This window comes from Protopterus annectens, chromosome 9.part0 (genome assembly GCF_019279795.1).
Source record: "Protopterus annectens isolate FY-2018-M chromosome 9.part0, PAN1.0, whole genome shotgun sequence".
In the NCBI taxonomy this organism is placed as follows: domain Eukaryota; kingdom Metazoa; phylum Chordata; order Ceratodontiformes; family Protopteridae; genus Protopterus; species Protopterus annectens.
In genome coordinates, this window is record NC_056743.1 from 617,713,654 (window position 1) to 617,737,090 (window position 23,437).

The 23,437-nt window shown below is 41.0% G+C and overlaps 1 protein-coding gene across 1 annotated transcript in view; it reads right to left on the reverse strand.

Annotated features, from left to right (window-relative positions):
• The window catches only part of LOC122811369 (cyclic AMP-dependent transcription factor ATF-6 beta-like), a 1,192,927-nt gene that overhangs the window by 811,429 nt on the left and 358,061 nt on the right, over positions 1 to 23,437 (reverse strand). The window contains exon 5 of the mRNA XM_044083167.1: positions 22,999 to 23,158. Within this exon, the coding sequence (XP_043939102.1) occupies positions 22,999 to 23,158 (160 nt within the window). The remainder of the gene's footprint in view (positions 1 to 22,998; positions 23,159 to 23,437) is intronic.

Below are 23,437 nucleotides of genomic sequence, written 5' to 3' on the forward strand. Positions count from 1 at the left end.
ATGAGGAGAGGGGCAGCTCATTGAGAAAAAAGACCTGGAAAGCTCTGATATCAAAACAGGAACTGACACTTCAAACACCAAAAACAGCACTAAGTGAATCAGAATCAAGGATGTGCCAAAGATTGGGCATTGATAGTCTGTCCACTACAGTCCTTTGACTCCAAGGGGGTTTATTCTCAAATGAGTTGAATGCAAAAATGTTGGCACCAAAGCCAACAAGCCAGTCGGTGCCAATTTTACAGGCTCCAGTCAACAAATTGTCTCCATGGCAACTAGTGCAGAAATCGGAACCAAGGAAGAAGTTTGTAGAAGGGAAGTTGGGTCAGCTCAATCCACTGGGAGACAGCGGGAGATAGGATGACACCCACTTAAATTTCAGCCTTCAAGAATGGCCTCATCGCTTTGTACCAGCTCACTTTAGATGTGCTGCTGAAGGACCTAACAGACCTACAGGAAGATTCTGAAGGAGGACAGGAAAACAAAAATCTAGAGAGTTTTCTCTCTCTCTCTCTGAGGAATGTCCATTTGTGATCTTCTTTCGGCATCTGTCAGGAATTTAGATCATCTCCTTACGAGGAGCCTGAAATTGGAGAAGATCATACTGTTGCCAGTACTGAAGGTGGCAGATAGAGTTCTGGCCAGGGAAACTTTGGAGTCAGTAAGACCCAGGTCCTCAGCCTTTTTCTTCTTTCTTTCATTCATTCTTTAGATGTTTTCTTATCATTGTACTTTGCTTCTGTCATGTTACGGTGGAAGCAGACATTTTAAAATTAGCTTATTTTTATGTTTAGTTATTTATTTTATTTTATATTTGTTAACCAGGAAAGTCCGACTTGATATGGGTCCATTTTCAGCAGAGGCCTGGGGAGAAAAGCTTCAGACATACATCACATGTATACATACAGTGAAATATTACAAAATGGACATTTTTTCAACAATAGATACACACGTTTAAGATCTTCTAGAATACACACAGAACATAATTTGAAATTATTAACTGTTAAGGGAGATAACATACATGTTTAGTGGTTATCATACATTTTGGTTGCATCAGGTTATCATCCTTACTTTAGTACTTTCCAGTAGCTAAGAGACATATACTCAGTTTTCTAAACAGTTACTGAATAGAGTAATACAATGAAAGTTTCTTCCTGTAATAAGCTTTTCATTTATAGTTGATATTTAGTAGTGATTAATCAGGGTTTGTACAGGGACAACAAGCACAGTATCCACCAACAGATTTATTAAAAGTTCAAATCTCTCTGACGTCTCGGCCAAAGCCTTCAAGGAGAATAAAACACTCACAACATCATAGCAATATATACATCTAGCTATAAAATAATTATACAATTAATCAATTACCTCACACATTAATTGAATAATGCCTTCCAATTGAACTCCTCATTTAGCCCAAAAGGAGACATAGTTTTAAATTTCAAAATGTACATAGCTTCTTTTTGTAATAAAAGAGTTTTCACATTCACATTATGATATACAGAGACACAAATTTGTTCTAATATGGTGCCTCTTAAACCTCCACTACATTTATTATGAAATTGTGCAAAATGCAAAGCTACAGGACTATCCATATTCGCATTGTTTATATCCCTAACATGCTCCAAGAGCCTTATTTTGAATGCCCTTTTCGTCTCTCCTATGTAAAATTTATTGCAGGGACATTGTAGGGAATAAACAACACCTATTGAATTACAATAAAAACAATTATTAGTACTGAATTTCACATTATTAATAAAATCAAAATTAGTTACAATATACTTGCAGGCTTTGCACTTCCCACAAGACAAAGTTCCAACTTTGACAGGTTCCCTGTATAATTCTGGAGAGGGTACAATGAACTTGCTTTTCACCAAAAAGTTTTTAATGTTTTTTCCTTTACGGTAAGAAAACTTCAAATTCAAGTTCAACCACTGTTGTACGTTCTTTAAAGAACATAAAAAATACCAAAAGCGGCTCACTATATCAAGAAACTGCATAGTAAAACAGCCAAACGTAGTTACAAAATAAATATTATCATTTGGCTTGTTAATATTACCATGTCGTACCACATCATGACCTAAAGTATTGGCATTTCTGCGACCTGTTGGTTTTCCACCTGTTACCAATCTAACAAAACATTTACTCAGAATTTCCTTATTATATCCTCGAGCCATAAAAGAGTTAACCAATGACTTCATTTCTTTATGAAAAATTTCAGGCTTGTTACAAAGTCTATATATTCGTAACATTTCTCCATAAGGTAAAGCATTTAATGTATGAGGAGGGTGCCCACTAGTCCCATATAAATATTGACAAACTCCTTCAAATTTTTTATTGAGGGAAGTAACAACATTCCTACCATCAGAAGTATCTAACACCACATCCAAAAATGGAATAATATGTCCAATATTCAACCCATCAAATTTTAACAGATACTTGTTCTTGTTAATATCATTAAAAAATTCCATTATGTCTTCTTTATTACCATCCACCAGGAATATTAAATCATCCACGTATCTATAGTATTTGATGACATGTGTATGGAAAAATGTATGTTTATAAATAACTTCCAATTCAAATAATCCCATAAAAAGGTTGGCATACATGGGAGCAAATGCAGCCCCCCATAGCCGTACCCTGTAATTGCTGATATAAAATATTATTAAACTCAAAAAAATTGTGAGTCAAACAGAAATAAACCAATTCAACTATAAATTCTGTAGCAGGAAAGTCTCCTAAAAAAAATCTAATAGACTCTATTCCAAACTGATGCTTAATGTTAGTATATAAGCTCTTGACATCAATAGTGACGCATAGCATATTCTGATTAAGTTTTATACTTTTGATTTTTTCCAAAAAGTCAAAAAAGTACAGTTTTGTACCTACCATAAATGTAGATGTTCGAAGATCCACATTGCTGCAGTCCTTACATATGGGGTAGTCCGCTGTCCTCGGTCGGCCCGAATACCAAAGTATTAGGCTGACGTCGGTCAAGGCGCTTAGAACTGACATCAGGACGTCAGGGTACAAAAGCGCATGACCGACGTCATATCCTCAGTCTTTTCTTGCCCCAGATGTCAGAAGGCCCAAAAAGAAAGGCCAAAGCCAAAAACAGCAAGAACAACCAACCACCCCTGCACTAACCATATTTACAATATTTACAACCCAAACCACACAACCACCTCAAACTACAGAGGGAAGGAGGGAGGTAAATTGGACTGCAGCAATGTGGATCTTGAACATCTACATTTATGGTAGGTACAAAACTGTACTATGTTCTTCATCTCACATTGCTGCAGTCCTTACATATGGGTAGAATCCCAAAGCAGGGGTAAGGAGGATGGCAAAACTATAAAGCATTAGGAGCTGCCAAAATGCCCTGTAAAATTGCAGTGGCAAATCCAGCCCTAGATTTAGAGTAAAGTGGAAGGTGGTAATGCTTAGAGAAAGTATGCACTGAACTCCAAGTAGCTGCCTCCAAAATATCTTTAGTAGCCACCCCCCCTTAAAAAAGCTGTAGAAGTGGCAGTAGCCCTAGTGGAATGAGGCCTGATCCCAGCTGGAATCTCCTTACCATGATGGGAATAACAGAAAGCAATACAAAAACCAATCCACTTAGAAATAGTTTGTTTTGAAACAGGTTTGCCCTGAGAACCCAAAGCAAATGAAACAAACAACTGCTGAGACTGCCTGAACCCTTTAGTTCTGCTCAAATAATATTGCAATTGTCTGTGTATATCCAAAGTGTGCAAAATCTTTTCCCCTTTATTTTGGGGGTTTGCATAAAAAGTAGGCAAATGAATAGTTTGGTTTAAAGCCACACTAGAAACCACTTTAGGCATAAAGGAAGGATTAGTACGCAAAGATACCCTATCCTTGTGGAAAATTAAGAAAGGCTCAACCGCCATAAGGGCCTGTAATTCAGAAACCCTTCTCGCAGAGGTAATGGCCAACAAAAAAGCAGTCTTCCATGATAAATATTTCAACTCAGCAGTAGCTGCAGGCTCAAAAGGTTGTAGAGTGAGTTTCTCCAACACAAAATTGAGATCCCAAGCAGGAGTAGGAGCTCTACGTGGGGGTCTTATATTCTTTGCCCCTCTAAGGAATTGCTTAAACAAAGGATGAGAAAATAATGGTGGGTCACAGTCATAGTGAACAGAAATTGCTGCAGCATGAACCTTTATAGAGGAGAAGGACAAACATTTGTCCAATAACTCAGTAAGGTATTGAAGAGTAACACTTAAATTAGGTTTAGAAACATCAAAGTCCTTTGCTGTACTCCAAATTAAAAATCTCCTCCATTTATCTGCGTAAACTTTCCTTGTACTAGGCCTTCTGGCCTCCAAAATAACATTCAAAACTTGTTGTGGAAGCTGAGACCCTCCAGGGTCTAGAACAGAATATGCCAGGCTGTTAGATGCAGAGACTGAAGTTTGACATTGAGTAAGTGACTGTTCTCCTGAGACAGCAGGTGTGGAATCGAAGGCAAAGGCCATGGAGGCTCCGTACCAGACTTCTCAGTAATGGGTACCAGTGCTGTCGAGGCCAATCCGGAGCTATTAAAATCATGGTTGGCTTGTCCTGTCTGACCTTCAGGAGTACCTTTGGGAGGAGAGGCAGAGGTGGAAAGGCATACACGTGAAGATTGCTCCAATTGAATGAGAGAGCATCCACTTTCCAAGCTGTGGGATGAAACCTTTTGGTGCAAAACTTTGGCAACTGGTAATTTAGTGGAGAAGCGAACAGATCTATGTCTGGAGCTCCCCATAGCACTGTCAATTTTGAAATACATGAGGATCCAATTTCCACCGTGGGGATCCATTATTTGTCTGCTCAACACATCTGCTAAGGAGTTCTGTGCTCCTGGCAGAAACCTTGCCTGAAGATTTAGCTGTAAACTGAGAGCAGTCTCCCACAAAATCATTGCTTGTCTGCATAGAGGTATGAATGTGTCCCCTTGCTTGTTGATGTACCACATGACAGTTGTGTTGTCTGTTTGAATCAACACCTGCCCTGGAAGAAGTAAATCCTTGAAAGCTATCAATGCAAATTGGACTGCTAACATCTCCTTCAAGTTGATATGTAAATGTTGAAGTCTGGCAGGCCACGTGTCTTGTACCCATTTTCCATTTAGATGAGCTCCCCAAGCTTTGTCTGAGGCATCTGTCGTTAGAATCTGACTCGCCTCTGGTCGGGTCACAGAGAGTCCCTTGTTTAGGTGACATTCCTGAGCCCACCACAAAAATTCTTTTTGAATGCAAGTTATTATCTGAATGACAGTGTCCATATCTTGGCAGTGTTGCGTCCATACATTTTTGAGATACCATTGTAGCTTCCTCATATGCAGTTTGGCATTGGGAAGTACCAGAATACAAGATGCCATGAACCCCAAGGCTTGAAGGACTGTCCTTGCAGTCAGCCTGGACTGACGAGACAATTGATGGAAATAAAGAAAGATTCTTTTGTTTGTCCGGGGTCAAAAAGGCCATCTGGGATGCTGTATTCAGTCTCACACCCAGAAAGCACATGTCCTGAGAGGGTACTAGACTGGACTTTATTTTGTTCACAGAATACCCTAGGCATCTTAACACTGCCATCACATACTGTAAATGATGAAGAAGTTCGTCCTTTCCTTGAGCCAGAATCAGGCAATTGTCCAAATAAGGATAGATTTGTATTCCTCTTAGCCTGAAGAAAGCTATCACTGGAGCCAGAACCTTTGTGAACACTCTGAAGCAGTAGATAAGCCAAAGGGCAATGCAGAGAACTGATAATGAAAAGTCCCAGCCGAAAGCAGAATACTTCCTGCAACTGGGCGGATAGGAACATGAAGGTAAGCCTCCTTGAGATCCAGAGTCACCATCCAGTGATCTTTGCCCAGCAGAGGTAAAAGCTGTTGTAACGTCAACATTTTGAACTTGGGAATGTCCAGATATGTGTTGAGGATAGATAAATCCAAAATTGGTCTCCACGTGTTCCCTTTCTTTGGTACTAGAAACAGGAGAATAAAATCCTAGGCCCACTTCTGACAGAGGGACCGTTGTATAGCTCCTATTTGAAGTAGTAGAAATTTGTTTGTGAGCCTCTAGTCTTTGCTGAGGAGGAACGTCTGGCATGCCTTTGAAAGGAGGCAAGGTATGGAAATAAAACTTGTAACCTTGGTGTATGATATCCAAGACCCATTTGTCCTGGGTAATTAAAAGCCAATTTTCCTTGAAGAGTGCCAACCTTCCTCCCAAAGGTGCTGCCAGGCAAGAAGGATCTGGCAGCTGAAAAAGTAGGTCATTGGGCCTGTTTACGAAAGGACTGGCCCCTGCCCTCACTCGAAGATTGTGCAGGCGAACTCCACGTTCTAGGTCTGAAGGAACTCTGAGCTCTGCCCCTACCACGTCTAGATCTACCCCTAGACTGAGAATCAGAAGAAGGATACGTCCACCCCTTAGCAGGCCAATTTCTACTAAACTTCGGAGGCTGAACCTGCAAAAAATCTTTAACAGTCTGCATAGACTTAGCCTTGTCTTCCATTTTCTTTAAGACTGACTCCACAGGTGGACCAAACAACACTTCAGACTGCAAAGGAGCATCCAAAATCCTTGTCTTAACATGGTCAGATAAATTCTGATCCTTAAGCCAGGCGTGCCTGCGAAGAACTGAACCAGTGGCAGCCACCTAGAAGAGGCCTGCAAAGCATCAAAACCACACTGTAAAGAATGCTTACCCACCTGTTCAGAGACATGCACCAAATCTTGTAATTCTTTACACTCAATGCCTTCTGCCAGAGCATCCACCTTAGATTTCAATTGAGAAAGAAGAAAATTCTGATATTTCAACATATGAAACTGGCAATTCAAAGCCCTCATTGCTAAGGTAGAAGATGTATAGACCTTCTTTCCCCATCTATCCAAAGCTCTGGCCTCTATCTAGAGGGACCGGATTCTTTACAACAGAGGCCCTGACACCCTTAGGTCCCTGGCTAATAGTTTCTGGGTCCGCCCTAGGACTCTTATAGAGATACTTATGAGCCTCAGGTACCCTGTAATACCTATCCGGTTTAACAGGCGCAGGAGGCAGAGAATCAGGATTAAGTGAAGCCTCTGAAAACACATCTTGCACAACATCCAGAACAGGAGGTATAGCTAAGGGCCTATGTTGAGGTAAAAACAAAAATTCCCTAAGCCTTTTCCGTGAATCAGAGAAGTCCTGACCTTCCCACTTAAAATGTTCCCTCATTGAATGAAGTGTCTCCGAAAAAGAAAAATCCTCTGGAGGAGAAGCAGAAGGAGTAGAATCTTCTGCATCAGAATCAGAATAAGGAGTGAACTCCTGCAAGTCTTCAGTCGAAGACTCTGAATCATCCGAAGCCTGTTCAAAACTTTCCAACTCTGGCTCCACCCTAGGCCTCTTATCAGGAGGGGGCATAGAACCTCTAATCAGAGTAATCAAATCTTCTGCCATTTTAAGCATGTGCTTCTTAGGCACAGACCCTGCTGAACTAGGACTGACACCAACAGAAGCTAAACCTGGCCTGCCTCTGGAAGAAGCCTTGGAAACAGAAGGAGAGGGCCTAACCACCCTGGGAAGGGAGGGTACAGAAACCTGAGAAGCCCCTCAGCCTGACCTGCCTCTTGAGAGGCCACATCCTGCAAAATCAAAGTCTCCCCTGAGACTCCAGAGAAGCCTCCGTCGGAACCACGGTTCCACTGAAACCTCTAAAGAACCGGCGTCCGAACGGGCGACTCATCTTGCCTGGGTTTAACCGCTTTGTCTTTGCGCTTCTTGGAAGCGGGCGTCGAGTATCCGGCGGCATATTATAATTGCACCGCTTACGAAGACCAGCCTAGCACAATCTAACCTTCGCTTAATAGTGCACTTATTAAACCTAGCACAAAGCGACACCCGACTCGTCGTGCTCAGGCCCCAAACAAGGAATGCACAAAGAATGATAATCCCTATGCGGTATCTGTTTCCCACAAGAAATACAATTATTCACTTTTCTGACATCCGGTAATACACTGAGGCAAGAAAAACAAAATATTCTAGCGGTACTTAGCCAACTTGGATTCGGTCTGAAACTCCGAATTCGAAAAATTTCAGAACGCCGAACGGCACTTGCAACGCTGCTTCTGCATCGGACCATGCGGCAAAAAAGACTGAGGATATGACGTCGGTCATGCGCTTTTGTACCCTGACGTCCTGATGTCAGTTCTAAGCGCCTTGACCGACGTCAGCGGGCTACACCATATGTAAGGACTGCAGCAATGTGAGATGAAGAACATCATCACCTATGTATGAAGGTAATCTAGTGACATATGGAGACAAAAAATGATGTAAAAAAATACCTAAATTGTGCAAAAAATAATAAGAACCTGAAACTATAGGCCTACCTGCAGGCCTAGATAAATTTTTGTGTATTTTGGGTAGGCAGTAAAATAACGCCATTTTACAACCTTCAACCTGAAACTTTTTTTTAACTTCTGCTTGACAGAAATAACCTAATCTGACCCCTTTGTTAATAAGGTCCAAATATTCATCAATAGATGTAAAATATGTCTTTGAATCCACAACTTTATATGTATTTATATCACTCAGATGCTTCATACACATAGACAAATAATCAGAAAAATGCATAGCTACCAATTTGTTCCCCTTGTCAGATGGTTTAAAAACAATCTCATTCATCCTACCAAGGTTTAACAGAGCTTTCCATTCTTCACGTTGCATATTATACTTTATGTTTGATCTTTTATTCATATATTCCTTATAAGCTAACTCAGTGAAATAATTCACTAAATTCACAAACTGACATACCTCTCCATTTAAGCTATTAGGCACAAAATTACTATGTGAAGGAACCCTAGTTATATCAAACTTATAATAGGCATTACTGTCACCATCTGACAAACATGAGTAAAAACTATCAGATGAACTATCAACACTATCATCGCATAATGTGGAAGGAAAAATATGGTCATTTCTAAAAAAGTATTTTAGGTGTAACTTTCTAGCAAAGGCATATACATCACTCTGTAGTTCATGAAATCGGGTAACCACCGTAGGAATGAATTTAAGGCCCCTATTCAATACAGACATTTCTATGTCACTAAATTCATAATTGGATAAATTAATGACATATTCCTTGGTGTTTAATAAAGTATTAGCACTATAAGCAACATTAGAGTCACCGTCTGCCCCGTTTGTATCCACCCTGTCCATAACGTTGCCCACCTGTATTCGATGATTGTTCCCATGTCCGTTTCTGCCCCTGTACATTGGGGATAGATGTGGCAACATCCCCACGAAAAGTTTGTCGAAAATTATCCCTCTGTTGAGCCGCTGGAAGAGCAGGGTATTCGGAATCATTGCAGTCATCTTCATACGAGGTGTAGCCGCCTTCTGATGCTGAAGAATAGTGCGGTTGATTCACAGTCGGACCCGGCTGAAACCTAACTTGCTTACGAATCTTATTACGTTGTGTCCTTGAAAGGAAAGCCTTGTTAGACTCATAGTCGCGTACATCACGCAACAACTTCCCTTTCTTTCTGTCAATTAACGTTGTCTCATATTCTTTTAGTTTCAAGTTTGTTTGCTTCAGAAATTCATCGAACGTGGAAGTCGAAACAGTGTTTGTAAGATCTAAGCACAATTTTTTTATACTGGAACATAATTCTTTTTGTTTAAATTGATCACGTTCAATAAGAATGTGCAACCATTCGGTTACACATTTATGTGCAGCATTGACCCATCTCTTATGAAAGACACAATCTGTGTCTACAGTCAAATCAAACGGAGTAGAGTGGTCTTTGAAAACCCTAAGACCCCTCGGAGTAGTATCAGTCTCTAAATACTTCTGCAAACCACATATGTTATAATACACCGCAGTTTCTTTCCACATTAGTTTTTCCAGTTCCTCGAACAGCAATTTGTTTTCTGTATTCACAGCCAATGGTACCTTTCTGCCCACACAGGAGAACGGGTTGGAGGACCGCATACGCCTATCTTCCTCCCACTTCTCCCAAACAGTATTAGATTCAGTTACTGATCTCTGGGGAACTTGACGCTCACCTCTATCAGCTGGATTAGCTGAATTTGCAAGGAAATTATCAAGAGACATTTGGCTTCCCTCCATAGTCTCTCTGAATATACGAGGAAGATGGTACTGTGGATAAGTAGACATCAAAAAAGGACGACAGGAAGCAACCAGATGCAAAATACACAAAAATTTATCTAGGCCTCCAGGTAGGCCTATAGTTTCAGGTTCTTATTATTTTTTGCACAATTTAGGTATTTTTTACATCATTTTTTGTCTCCATATGTCACTAGATTACCTTCATACATAGGTGATGTTTTTGACTTTTTGGAAAAAATCAAAAGTATAAAACTTAATCAGAATATGCTATGGGTCACTATTGATGTCAAGAGCTTATATACTAACATTAAGCATCAGTTTGGAATAGAGGCAATTAGATTTTTTTTAGGAGACTTTCCTGCTACAGAATTTATAATTGAATTGGTTTATTTCTGTTTGACTCACAATTTTTTTGAGTTTAATAATATTTTATATCAGCAATTACAGGGTACGGCTATGGGGGCTGCATTTGCTCCCATGTATGCCAACCTTTTTATGGGATTATTTGAATTGGAAGTTATTTATAAACATACATTTTTCCATACACATGTCATCAAATACTACAGATACGTGGATGATTTAATATTCCTGGTGGATGGTAATAAAGAAGACATAATGGAATTTTTTAATGATATTAACAAGAACAAGTATCTGTTAAAATTTGATGGGTTGAATATTGGACATATTATTCCATTTTTGGATGTGGTGTTAGATACTTCTGATGGTAGGAATGTTGTTACTTCCCTCAATAAAAAATTTGAAGGAGTTTGTCAATATTTATATGGGACTAGTGGGCACCCTCCTCATACATTAAATGCTTTACCTTATGGAGAAATGTTACGAATATATAGACTTTGTAACAAGCCTGAATTTTTTCATAAAGAAATGAAGTCATTGGTTAACTCTTTTATGGCTCGAGGATATAATAAGGAAATTCTGAATAAAAGTTTTGTTAGATTGGTAACAGGTGGAAAACCAACAGGTCGCAGAAATGCCAATACTTTAGGTCATGATGTGGTACGACATGGTAATATTAACAAGCCAAATGATAATATTTATTTTGTAACTACGTTTGGCTGTTTTACTATGCAGTTTCTTGATATAGTGAGCCGCTTTTGGTATTTTTTATGTTCTTTAAAGAACGTACAACAGTGGTTGAACTTGAATTTGAAGTTTTCTTACCGTAAAGGAAAAAACATTAAAAACTTTTTGGTGAAAAGCAAGTTCATTGTACCCTCTCCAGAATTATACAGGGAACCTGTCAAAGTTGGAACTTTCTCTTGTGGGAAGTGCAAAGCCTGCAAGTATATTGTAACTAATTTTGATTTTATTAATAATGTGAAATTCAGTACTAATAATTGTTTTTATTGTAATTCAATAGGTGTTGTTTATTCCCTACAATGTCCCTGCAATAAATTTTACATAGGAGAGACGAAAAGGGCATTCAAAATAAGGCTCTTGGAGCATGTTAGGGATATAAACAATGCGAATATGGATAGTCCTGTAGCTTTGCATTTTGCACAATTTCATAATAAATGTAGTGGAGGTTTAAGAGGCACCATATTAGAACAAATTTGTGTCTCTGTATATCATAATGTGAATGTGAAAACTCTTTTATTACAAAAAGAAGCTATGTACATTTTGAAATTTAAAACTATGTCTCCTTTTGGGCTAAATGAGGAGTTCAATTGGAAGGCATTATTCAATTAATGTGTGAGGTAATTGATTAATTGTATAATTATTTTATAGCTAGATGTATACATTGCTATGATGTTGTGAGTGTTTTATTCTCCTTGAAGGCTTTGGCCGAGACGTCAGAGAGATTTGAACTTTTAATAAATCTGTTGGTGGATACTGTGCTTGTTGTTCTTTACATCTGGTTGCTTCCTGTTGTCCTTTTTTGTACAGGGACAAAGCCAATGCATTTTAGGTGTTTTTTTAAGAGATATTTTGAGTTGGGTTAAGGAGGGAACTGTAGTAAATTCTGCTGGAAGTTCCAGGTTTTGCCAACAGAGTTGGAAAATAGTGATTCACCAGCTGAATTGTTGGATTTAACAGTTTATACTAGTGTTCTGTTGGAGGAGCGGAGAGTTTTTAGGTTACTGCAGGGAGTGATAATATTTTTCAGTATGGGTGTACTGTCTGGTTGGTAGAGAACTTTGTGAACAACTATTAATTGGTTATACTGAAGTTGGTAGGGTAGTTCTAGCTAGCCTAGCGATTTAATGTTTTGACAATGATGGGTTCTATAAGCTGATCCTGTGGCAAATCTGGCAACATTACTGCAGCAGCTAATCAGTTTATTGAGGTCAGATTTGCTTAGGCTTGCGAAGATGGGTGAGGCACATAGAAGGGTTGATAGCAAATGTTACGGGCAATCGCAGTCCTAGCAGATGGGGTTAGGAATTGTTTAATCTTATATAAAGAGCCTAGTTTCTTATTAATGGTTTTAATAGTTTTGTCGACGTGAGCATCAAACTTAAGGTTGCTATTGATGATTACTCCTAGTAGTTTAGTATTAGGTTCTGGGGAAATTATGGTACCATTGTTAGATGTTATGGTGAGAGATGGTAAAGGGACCTTGCAAGAGGGGGGTGAAGAGTAACAGCTTGGATTTATTTGGGTTTAATATTAGACAGCGACCAGTGAGCCAGTTCTCTACTTTGTTGAAGGTGTTTTGAGATAAAGATTGTAAGTCTGTGGGGGAGGTGGCAGCGCAGATTAGGGTCGAGTCATCTGCATAATGAATACACACTGCATCTGGGATGACTTTATGCAGATCATCAATGAAGATGGAGAATAGGAGGGGGCCTAATATAGACCCCTGAGGGACTCCAAGGGTAATTCGTAAAAGGGAAGATAGGTTATCTTTCCATAGTACAGCTTGTTGTCTGCCACTTAGATAAGAATGAAAAGTACAGTTTTGTACCTACCATAAATGTAGATGTTCGAGGATCCACATTGCTGCAGTCATAACCTGTGGGTAGTCCGCTGTCCTCGGTCGGCCCGAATACCAAAGTGTTAGGCTGGCGTCGGTCATGGTCGCTCAGATCTGACGTCAGTACGCCGAGGTACTAAAGCGCATGACAGACGCCATATCCTCAGTCTTTCTTGCCCCAGATGTCAGAAGGCCTAAAAAAGAAAGGCCATAGCCAAAAATAGAAAAATGCCCAATCACCAATAAAGAGAAATAATCACCCCACATTCAACACAGCAACTCCAAACTACAGAGGGGAAGGAGGGAGGGAAAATTGGACTGCAGCAATGTGGATCCTCGAACATCTACATTTATGGTAGGTACAAAACTGTACTATGTTCTTCGTCTCACATTGCTGCAGTCATAACCTGTGGGTAGAATCCCAAAGCAAAGGTAAGGGAGGTTGGCAAAATCAGAAAGCATTAGGAGCTGCTAACATGCCCTGTAAAACTGCAGTGGCAAACCCAGCCCTAGATTTAGAATAAAGAGGAAGATGGTAATGTGTAGAAAAAGTGTGCACTGAACTCCAAGTAGCTGCCTCCAAAATATCTTTAGTAGCTACTCCCCTTAAAAAAGCAGTAGAAGTGGCAGTAGCCCTAGTGGAATGAGGTCTGATGCCAGCTGGAACATCTTTTCCATGATGGGAATAACAAAAAGCAATACAATGGCCAATCCACTTAGAAATAGTTTGTTTTGAAACAGGTTTTCCTTGTGAACTCAAGGCAAAAGAAATAAATAACTGTTGAGACTGCCTGAACCCCTTAGTTCTGCTCAAGTAATAACGCAACTGCCTGTGAATATCCAAAGAGTGCAAAATTTTTTCCCCTTTATTTTGGGGATCAGCATAAAAAGTAGGTAAATGAATAGATTGGTTTAAGGCCACATTAGAAACAACTTTAGGCATAAAAGTAGGGTTAGTACGTAGAGAAACCCTATCCTTATGAAATATCAGGAAGGGTTCAACTGCCATTAGGGCCTGTAATTCAGATACCCTTCTATCAGACGTAATGGCCAACAAAAAAGCAGTCTTCCAAGACAAAAACTTCAACTCAGATGTAGCTGCAGGCTCAAAAGGAGGTAAAGTAAGCTTTTCCAACACAAAATTGAGATCCCAGGAAGGAGTAGGAACTCTACGTGGGGGTCTTATATTCTTTGCCCCTCTAAGAAATTGCTTAAACAAAGGGTGAGAGAATAAAGGTGGGTCACAATCATAGTGAGCAGAAATGGCTGCAGCATGAACTTTTACAGAGGAGAAAGACAAACCTTTGTCTAATAATTCTGTAAGATACTGAAGAGCAACACTCGGATTAGGTACTGAAACATCAAGGCCTTTTGTTCTGCTCCAAATAAAAAATCTCCTCCATTTATCAGCATAAACTTTCCTTGTACTAGGCCGTCTGGCTTCTAAAATAACCTTCAAAACTTGTTGAGGAAGCTGCGACCCCCCAGGGTCTAGAACAGAATATGCCAGGCTGTCAGATGCAGGGACTGAATTCTGACATTGAGGAAGTGATTGCTTGCCTGGGACAGAAGGTGTGGAATTGATGGCAAAGGTCAAGGAGGCTCCCGAACTAAACTCCTCAGCAGAGGGTACCAGTGTTGACGTGGCCAATCTGGAGCTATTAGAATCATGCAAGGCTTGTCCTGTCTGACCTTCAAGAGCACCTTGGAAAGGAGAGGCAGAGGAGGAAAGGCATAGACATGAAGATTTTTCCAACTGAAAGATAGAGCATCCACTTTCCAAGCTTTTGGGTGAAACATCTTTGTGCAAAATTTTGGCAGTTGGAAATTTAGTGGAGAAGCGAACAGATCTATGTCTGGAGTTCCCCAAGCCACTGTCAATTGTAGAAATACATGAGGATCCAATTTCCACTCGTGGGGATCCACCATCTGTCTGCTCAAAACATCTGCTAAGGAGTTCTGTGCTCCTGGCAGAAACCTTGCCTGAAGAGTGAGGTGTAGACTCAGAGCAGTCTCCCACAAAATCATAGCTTGTCTGCAAAGAGGGTACGAATGAGTTCCCCCTTGCTTGTTGATGTACCACATGACTGTTGTGTTGTCTGTTTGAACCAACACCTGTCCTGGTTGAAGTAGATCCTTGAAAGCCATTAGTGCAAATTGGACTGCTAACATCTCCTTCATGTTGATATGCAAATGTTGTAGTCTGGGAGGCCACGTGTCTTGAATCCATTTCCCATTGAAGTGTGCTCCCCAAGCCATGTCTGAGGCATCTGTCGTTAAAATCTGACTCGCCTCTGGTCGGATCACAGAGAGTCCCTTGTTTAGGTGACATTCCTGAGCCCACCATATAAATTTCTTTTGGATGCAAGGTATTATCTGAATGACAGTGTCCAAATCGTGGCAGTGTTGAGTCCATACACTTTTGAGATACCATTGTAGCTTCCTCATATGTAGTTTTGCATTGGGAAGTACCAGAATACAAAATGCCATGAACCCCAAGGCTTGAAGGACTGTCCTTGCAGTCAGCCTGGACAGGAGGGATAATTTCCGAAAGTAAAGGGGAAGATTTCTTTGTTTGTCCGGGGTCAAAAAAGCCATCTGAGAAGCTATATTCAGTCTCACACCCAGAAAGCACATGTCCTGAGAGGGTACTAGACTGGACTTTGTTTCGTTCACAGAATACCCTAGGCACCTTAACACTGCCATTACATACTGTAGATGCTGAAGTAACTCGACTTTGTCTTGAGCAAGAATCAGGCAATCGTCCAGATAAGGATAAACTTGTATTCCTCTTAGTCTTAAAAAGGCTATCACAGGAGCCAGGACCTTTGTGAACACCCTGGGCGCAGTAGATAAGCCAAAGGGCAATGCAGAGAACTGATAATGAAAAGTACCAGCCAGCAGGAACCTCCTTCAGCTGGGCCTGATAGGAATGTGAAGATAAGCCTCTTTGAGATCCAGAGTTACCATCCAGTGATCCTTGCCTAGCAGAGGCAGAAGTTGTTGCAGAGTTAACATCTTGAATTTTGGAATGTCCAGGTAAGTGTTGAAAATAGACAAATCCAGAATTGGCCTCCAAGTGTTTCCTTTCTTTAGCACAAGGAACAGGCGAGAATAAAATCCTAGGCCTACTTCTGCCAGAGGGACCCCCTGGATAGCCCCCATTTTCAAAAGTGAAGAAATCTGCTTGTGAGCCTCCAACTTTTGCCGAGGAGGAACGTCTGGCATGCCCTTGAAAGGAGGCAAGGTGTGAAAATAAAACTTGTAGCCTCGATCTATAATGTCCAACACCCATTCGTCCTGGGTGACCAAAAGCCAATTTTGCTTGAAAAGTGCCAGCTTTCCTCCTAGAGGAGCTGCCAGACAGGAGGAGTCTGGCAGCTGAAGATACAGGTCATTGGGTCTGTTTACGAAAAGGCTGACCCCGGCCCTCACTGGAAGATTGTGCAGGGGAACTCCACGTCCTAGGTCTGAAAGAACCTTGAGCATGAGCCCTACCCCTACCACGCCTAGATCTGCCCCTAGACTGTAAATCAGAAGAAGGATAAGCCCATCCCTTTGCAGGCCAATTTCTGCTAAACTTAGGGGGCTGCACCTGTAGAAATTCCTTAACTGTCTGCATGGACTTAGCTTTATCTTCCATTTTCTTCAAAACTGACTCCACAGGAGAACCAAACAGAACTTCAGATTGTAGGGGGGCATCCAAAATACGTGCTTTAACATGTTCTGACAAATTTTGATCCTTAAGCCAGGCGTGCCTACGAATAACTGAACCAGTAGCAGCCACCCTGGAAGAAGCCTGAAGAGCATCAAAGCCACACTGCAAAGAATGCTTACCTACCTGATCAGAGGCATGAACTAAATCCTGCAATTCCTTACACTCTATACCCTCGGCTAAAGCATCCACCTTAGATTTCAACTGACTTAAGAGAAAATTCTGGTACTTTAGCATATGAAATTGGCAATTTAGCGCCCTCATCTCTAGAGTGGAGGAGGTATACACTTTTTTACCCCACCTATCCAAAGCTCTAGAATCCTTATCTTGAGGAACTGGATTCTTTACAATAGAAGCCCTGACACCCTTAGGTCCCTGGCTAATAGTTTCCAGGTCAGCTCTAGGACTCCTATACAAATATTTATGAGCCTCTGGCACTCTGTAATACCTGTCTGGCTTGACAGGGGCAGGAGGTAAAGAATCAGGATTAAGGGAAGCCTCAGAAAAAACATCCTGAACCACATCCAAAACAGGGGGAATAGCCAAGGGCCTATGCTGTGGCAAAAACAAAAATTCCCTAAGCCTCTTCCGAGAATCTGAGAAATCCTGACCTTCCCATTTAAAATGCTCCCTCATGGAATGCAGGGTTTCAGAAAAGGAAAAATCCTCTGGAGGGGAAGCAGAAGGACAAGAATCCTCTGCATCCGAATCAGAATAAGGAGGAAAATCCTGAATGTCCTCAGCTGAAGACTCAGAGTAATCTGAGGAATGCTCCAAACCTTCCACCTCTGGCTCCACCCTAGGCCTCTTATCCGGAGGGGGCATAGAACCTCTGATTAAAGTAATCAAATCCTCTGCCATTTTCAGCATATACTTCTTAGGAACAGAACCTGCAGAACTAGGGCTGATGCCAGAACCAGAAAGACTAGGCCTGGCTTTAGAAGGTGCTTTAGTCACAGAAGTAGAAGGCCTAACAACCTTATGTAAAGAAGGGACTACAGAGACTTGAGAGGCCCCCTCGGCCTGACCTAACTCCTGAGAGGCCACCTCCTGTAAGATTAAAGGCTCCCCCTGAGATTCAACTGAAACCTCGGCTGGATCCACAGATTCCACCGTAGTTTCCAAAGGACCGGCGTCCGCAACGGATGACTCATCCTGCTTGGACTTTAACGATTTGTCCCTTCGCTTATTAGCGGTAGCGGGCGTCGGAGCATCCGACAGCATGTTGTAGTTACACCGCTTACCGAAAACAAGTCTAGCACAGTCTAACCTGCGTTTAATGGTGCGCTTAGTAAATCTAGCGCAAAAGCGACACCCGACTACGTCGTGCTCAGGCTCCAAGCAAGGAATACAAAGAGAGTGGTAATCCCTATGAGGTATCTGTTTCCCACAAGAAATACAATTATTAACTTTTTCTGACATCCGGAATTAACTGAGGCAAGAAAAGACAAAACTATTCCCCAACGGGGTACTTAGCCCAACTTGGTCTTCGGTCTGAAACTCAGAATACGAAAATTTCAGGACGCCAAATGGCACTTGCAAACGCTGCTTCTGCTTCGGACCATGCGGCAAGAAAGACTGAGGATATGGCGTCTGTCATGCGCTTTAGTACCTCGGCGTACTGACGTCAGATCTGAGCGACCATGACCGACGCCAGCCTAACACTTTGGTATTCGGGCCGACCGAGGACAGCGGACTACCCACAGGTTATGACTGCAGCAATGTGAGACGAAGAACATCCAGCTAATTGCTAGGTTATCTACAGAGAGTGTTTTTAGTGTCCCTAAGAGTAGCTGGTGGTTTACCATGTCGAATGCCTTGGAAAGGTCTAGGAAGAGGGCTGAAGAGAGCTTACTGTTACTACGGTTTTGACTTATTGTTTGAGAGAAGGAAAAAAGGGGAGAGGTTGTGCTACGGCAAGGTCTAAATCCATGCTGGGAGTGGGCTAGGAGAGATTGTTCTGATTAAGATAGGCTAGGAATTGTTTATGGATACATTTTTCCATAATTTTAGCCAAGGGTGACAGAATGGCTATAAGCCTGTAATTTGAGAGTTCAGTGGAATGTCCCCCTTTATGGAGAGGAATGATGTGGGAGATTTTCCAGATGGAGGGGATATAAGCTTGAACAATAGTTCTATTGATTAGTATTGAAATGGGGTATGCTATTTTATTAGCGGCTTTTTGGAGATACTCTGCGAGTAGTAGGTCTGCCAAAAGGGTAATGGGTTTCAATTTCTTGAGTAGGGACCTAAGAAAAGATGTTGGTACTGGCTCAAACTTGGAGAGGGTATGATTTTTGGGTGTGGGACTGGCAGAACTTGGGCTATTGGGAGCTAATTTGTTAGCAAGGGATTGCACGGTTTCTGTAAAGAAAGTTTTAAAGGTGTTGGCAACAATTTTTGGAGGTTTTTGGACTGTAGCCAAGGGGGTAGGGGTAGACGATTGTCCTTGGTGGAGAAGTTTATTTATGCCCGACCAACATTTTTGTGGATGATTTTAGTGCTTTTGTTGCACACTAGAGTAGTAGATTTTTGTGTCTATCATAATGGACTTCTTTGTATCATTCCTTAGTTGTTTATATATGAGGTGGTCTTTTGGGGATTTAGTGGTTCTCCAGGAGGCCCACGCTTTATTTCTGCAACTGATTTTTTGTCTAATATCATTTGACAGCCATGGTGCTACTTTACTATTGGTTCTGATAGTACATTTGGGAGCATGGTTATCCAAGACAGCAAGAAATTTAGAGTTAAAGTACGAGACTGCTTCATCTAGTGGAAGCAGTTTTAGGTCAGTCCAGTCACATGGGTTAAGTTCATTTTGGAATTTAGTCTGAATATAAAGTTCTTATTGCTCCTAATAGTTTTGAAGGTGGATTGTTGAGGGATGTCATTTCTCTTCCTGAGTATATAGGTGAGGAAGTGATCACTGATGTCCTCAGGTGCCTGCTTTATATATATGGGGGTGGTTGTTTATTAGTATCCAGTCTAGGATACTTTCTTTTTTGTTAGGTTGACTGATTCTGGTAGGCGAAGATATGATCTGGGAGAAGCCATGCAAATTTATATGGGTGGTGGGGAAGTCTGAGGAACAGGTGTTCCAGTCGTTATTAAAATCCCCCAAGAATAATAGTTTCTTGGGGCAATTAATGGACAGCCATTGGAGGATGCCCTCCAAGGTATTTGTGTTGTTATCTGGAGGAATATAGATACATGCAATGTTTATAGATTTGTTACTTAGTGATGAGTATTTCTGCAGTGTCAGTTAGCAAGACATGTAGAGTACTAGTTTTGGTTACTTCTATTGTGGATTTATACAAGATGGCTGCCCCCCCCCCCTTCCTAGTAATGCGATCTAGTCTTACTATATTATAATGTGGGGGTATAACCTTGTTATCAGTGGTAGTAGGTTTGAGCCAGGTTTTGGAAAGGCACAGTACATCAGGGGAATGTACATCCAAGAGGGCATGTAAGTAATGAATTTTCTTATTTATACTTCTAAAGTTTAGGTGACAGACTAGGAGTGAGTTGGAGGGCTTGTTTAGGTTACGCAGGCTAGTAGGGCTGTTATTTGTGGGGCCGGTAGCATCAGGTGGGCTTGGGCCTGGGTTAGGGTGGATGTCCCCATCCATTATGAGATTAGGTTGTAATCTTATTTCGAGTCTCTGGAGTTTTATTAAGAGTTTGTGATAGCATTTAGTTCTAGGATTAATATATGTGGCTCGAATGGGATGTTGAGTTATTGCATTAAAAGAGTTTGAAGAGAAGTGGGGTAGTAGTTGATTAAGGTTAATTAATAGATTAGGAATGCTGGTTTTGGATCTGGGGTAGTGACAGCCTGGGAGGTACTGAAATTCATAGGCTGTGAGAAGACAGAGAGTGATCAGTGGGGTATTAGCCAGTAAAACGGCTTTGATTTAGTAGGAGTTGTGAAAGTTTGTGGAGGCATTATAGAGATATTTAAATAAAGCTTGTTTAAAACTAGAGTTGGGAGGGTTATTAATTAGTTTAGCTGAAGAGTCTGGAGAGAGTTTGAGTAGTAGGAGTGGGTCCAATGAATGAATGGGGTAAAGCTGATTATTTCCAATGAGGGGGAGTGGCAAGTTGTTATGAGGGGGAGTGGCAAGGTAATTATAAATTTAGCACTACTGGGGGCAGGGTGGGCCACAGAGCGAGCCCATTAGGGCGAGTGGAGCGGGGCTAATCCAAATCACAGGATTTCTACAGTGAGTGGGCTTGGTGCCTTATAATTTAACTCAATTTTTAAAGGATAATTTAACTCAGTTTTCTTAACATATCTTCTTTTCTTGTTTATAAATGGTAAACTTCACAAGCATCTAGTGCTGTAACACACAAAATGGCAAAAAGGTCTGCTACTGCTTCTGGCCATAAATGTTCTTATCTGGGCAGTTACTGATACAATAAGGCAGTCGGGTTAACCTAGCAGCCTGCTCTTGGCCAATTTAATGAGCCAGGGTTAACCTAGCAGCCTGCTCTTGGCCAATTTAAAGAGCAGTTTTATTGTTTAGTCAGTTGAGATTTCTAAGGCGTGCTATGGACCCAGTTCAGCTGTAAGGTAAAAAGCTTTTACAAAAAGCAAATGTTATTATCCTTAGGCAATTTCTTTGCACTAGCGAGGGCAAGGCAGAATATTTTCTTGATGGGTTTCAGCAAGGAGATATTTCTTGCAGCATACTGAGGCGTTCAAGGTAAGACTGGGTAGGGTGGATAGACCTTAGGCAATTTCTTTTCTCTACCACATCTTCAGACTACCTCAGAACATCCCTTTGGTACTGGATCAACAACAAACAGTGTTCTTGATACCACAAAATCTGACCAACATCCTGTTTTCTTGATCAGTGGGGGGAGAGTATTTAAGTCTGGTGATTAGTTTGAAACCCTTAGCGACATCCAGGGAGACCAATTCTGGGTCTACACCACAGAGTTTCACGACACTACAGATAGGGTAAGATTACTTGGGGGCAGAGGGCGGTTAGTCAGACTGCAATGACTGATTCTTGAATGCATCTTAAATACCTGAATAACTGAGACTTTATCTGAGAGATTGGGTTCTTCCATGTTCAGTACTTCCAGGCACTCCTCCTGTTATTTGGTTACCTAATTTATCTCTTACCACAACTCCTCTGATTATATGCCCTCTACAAGGAAAACACCCTCAGGAAGAGAAGCCAGTGCTACAGTGTCATCAGCCACAGACATGCTCTACTTAAAAAGAAATCTGGTCCAGATTATGCCAGCTCTTGATCTTCAGACTCCAATGAACTATCAGCTATGGGTGCCTCTTTTCTTTTTTCGAGGAGGACTAGAGAGTGGAGGATGTTGAGGCCTGAAATGCCATCAAATACTCTTCAGAGAATTGTTTTACAACTGAAGAAAGGAGTATCAAAGGTGGGTAAAACAGTAATGCCCAGTAATTGGGCAATGGTGTGAGCAAAGGGTCTAAAGTACTTAAAATTAGCGTAAATCCCCACAGCCAAAGCCAGGATCCACCAAAGTTACACGAATTTCAAAGAAAGATAAATGCTGAGCAACTGTCACAGCCAAAGGAGATTGCTGGTAGAGGCCAACAACTACCATGAACATCAGGAAACTAGCATATTGCTGTAAATCACAAAATTAAACAGAATTCTGAGAAACTTGTGATGCCATTATTCCACTGTCAGTCTCGTAAAAAGCTAACACAAGTGGGGATGATGATAACCAGGAGCCTGATGGAAAGCAAAGCTACATCTTTCAAAATCACAAAAGCAACCATTTGGTTATCAACTACAAACAAGTAATAACGAACAATAAAATAAAGTAAAAAGGCTCACACGGGGATACTTATTACTCTCATAAACTGCCAAGAAGAAAACATGTACGAACAAGCAACAGTTCACTACCTGTAAGAAGAAGTTGGTGTGAGCAACTCATTTTTATGGCAACAATTCCTGCTGACAGCTACAGTGTAGGGTGACATAACACAGCAAGCTCCAGTCCAAGGATGTCCGATTCATATAAAAACAAGATAAAAGAACCAATCTCTGCCTACGACTAACCTGTTACTTCAGTTATCCTTATGATGAGCATTAGCAGTTACGACCTGCAACTAATATGATTAAACACTGCAGATTCAAATCTTTAACAAAAAAGAAAGTTTTATAACAAATAACTGTGAACCCATAAATGGACACAGAAGACGTACCGTAGTGCTACAATACTTACAGGGTGTCAGCTGCCTGCCCATAGATGGTACACTCTCTGCTTTGGGGGCAATACTGATCTGTACATTGTTTAATGAAGGGGATAAGACATCACCACACATGTAAGGAGGTGTAGGAGGGTCTTCTATCTTCACCACTGCAACATCATCTGTGTTCTGAGGCTACAGAAAAAAAAATTAAAATGCTTTATAAGAACTGAAGTACAGCTTCTCCTCTGTAGAAAAGGTATTGTCATTATAATTTTTATAACTTGAGAATAAACACACATTAGGAATAGAAATTCAAGTATGCTTCCAAATTAACATGCCCATATGGATTTTTTTAGTGATGACCTTGTACGACAAACAAAACAACTCTTAAAATTGGTTTAAACTAGAAAGAGAAATTAAGGCATAAAACAACAAAACAGATACTAACAAGTTCAAAAATGAAGCTGCAGT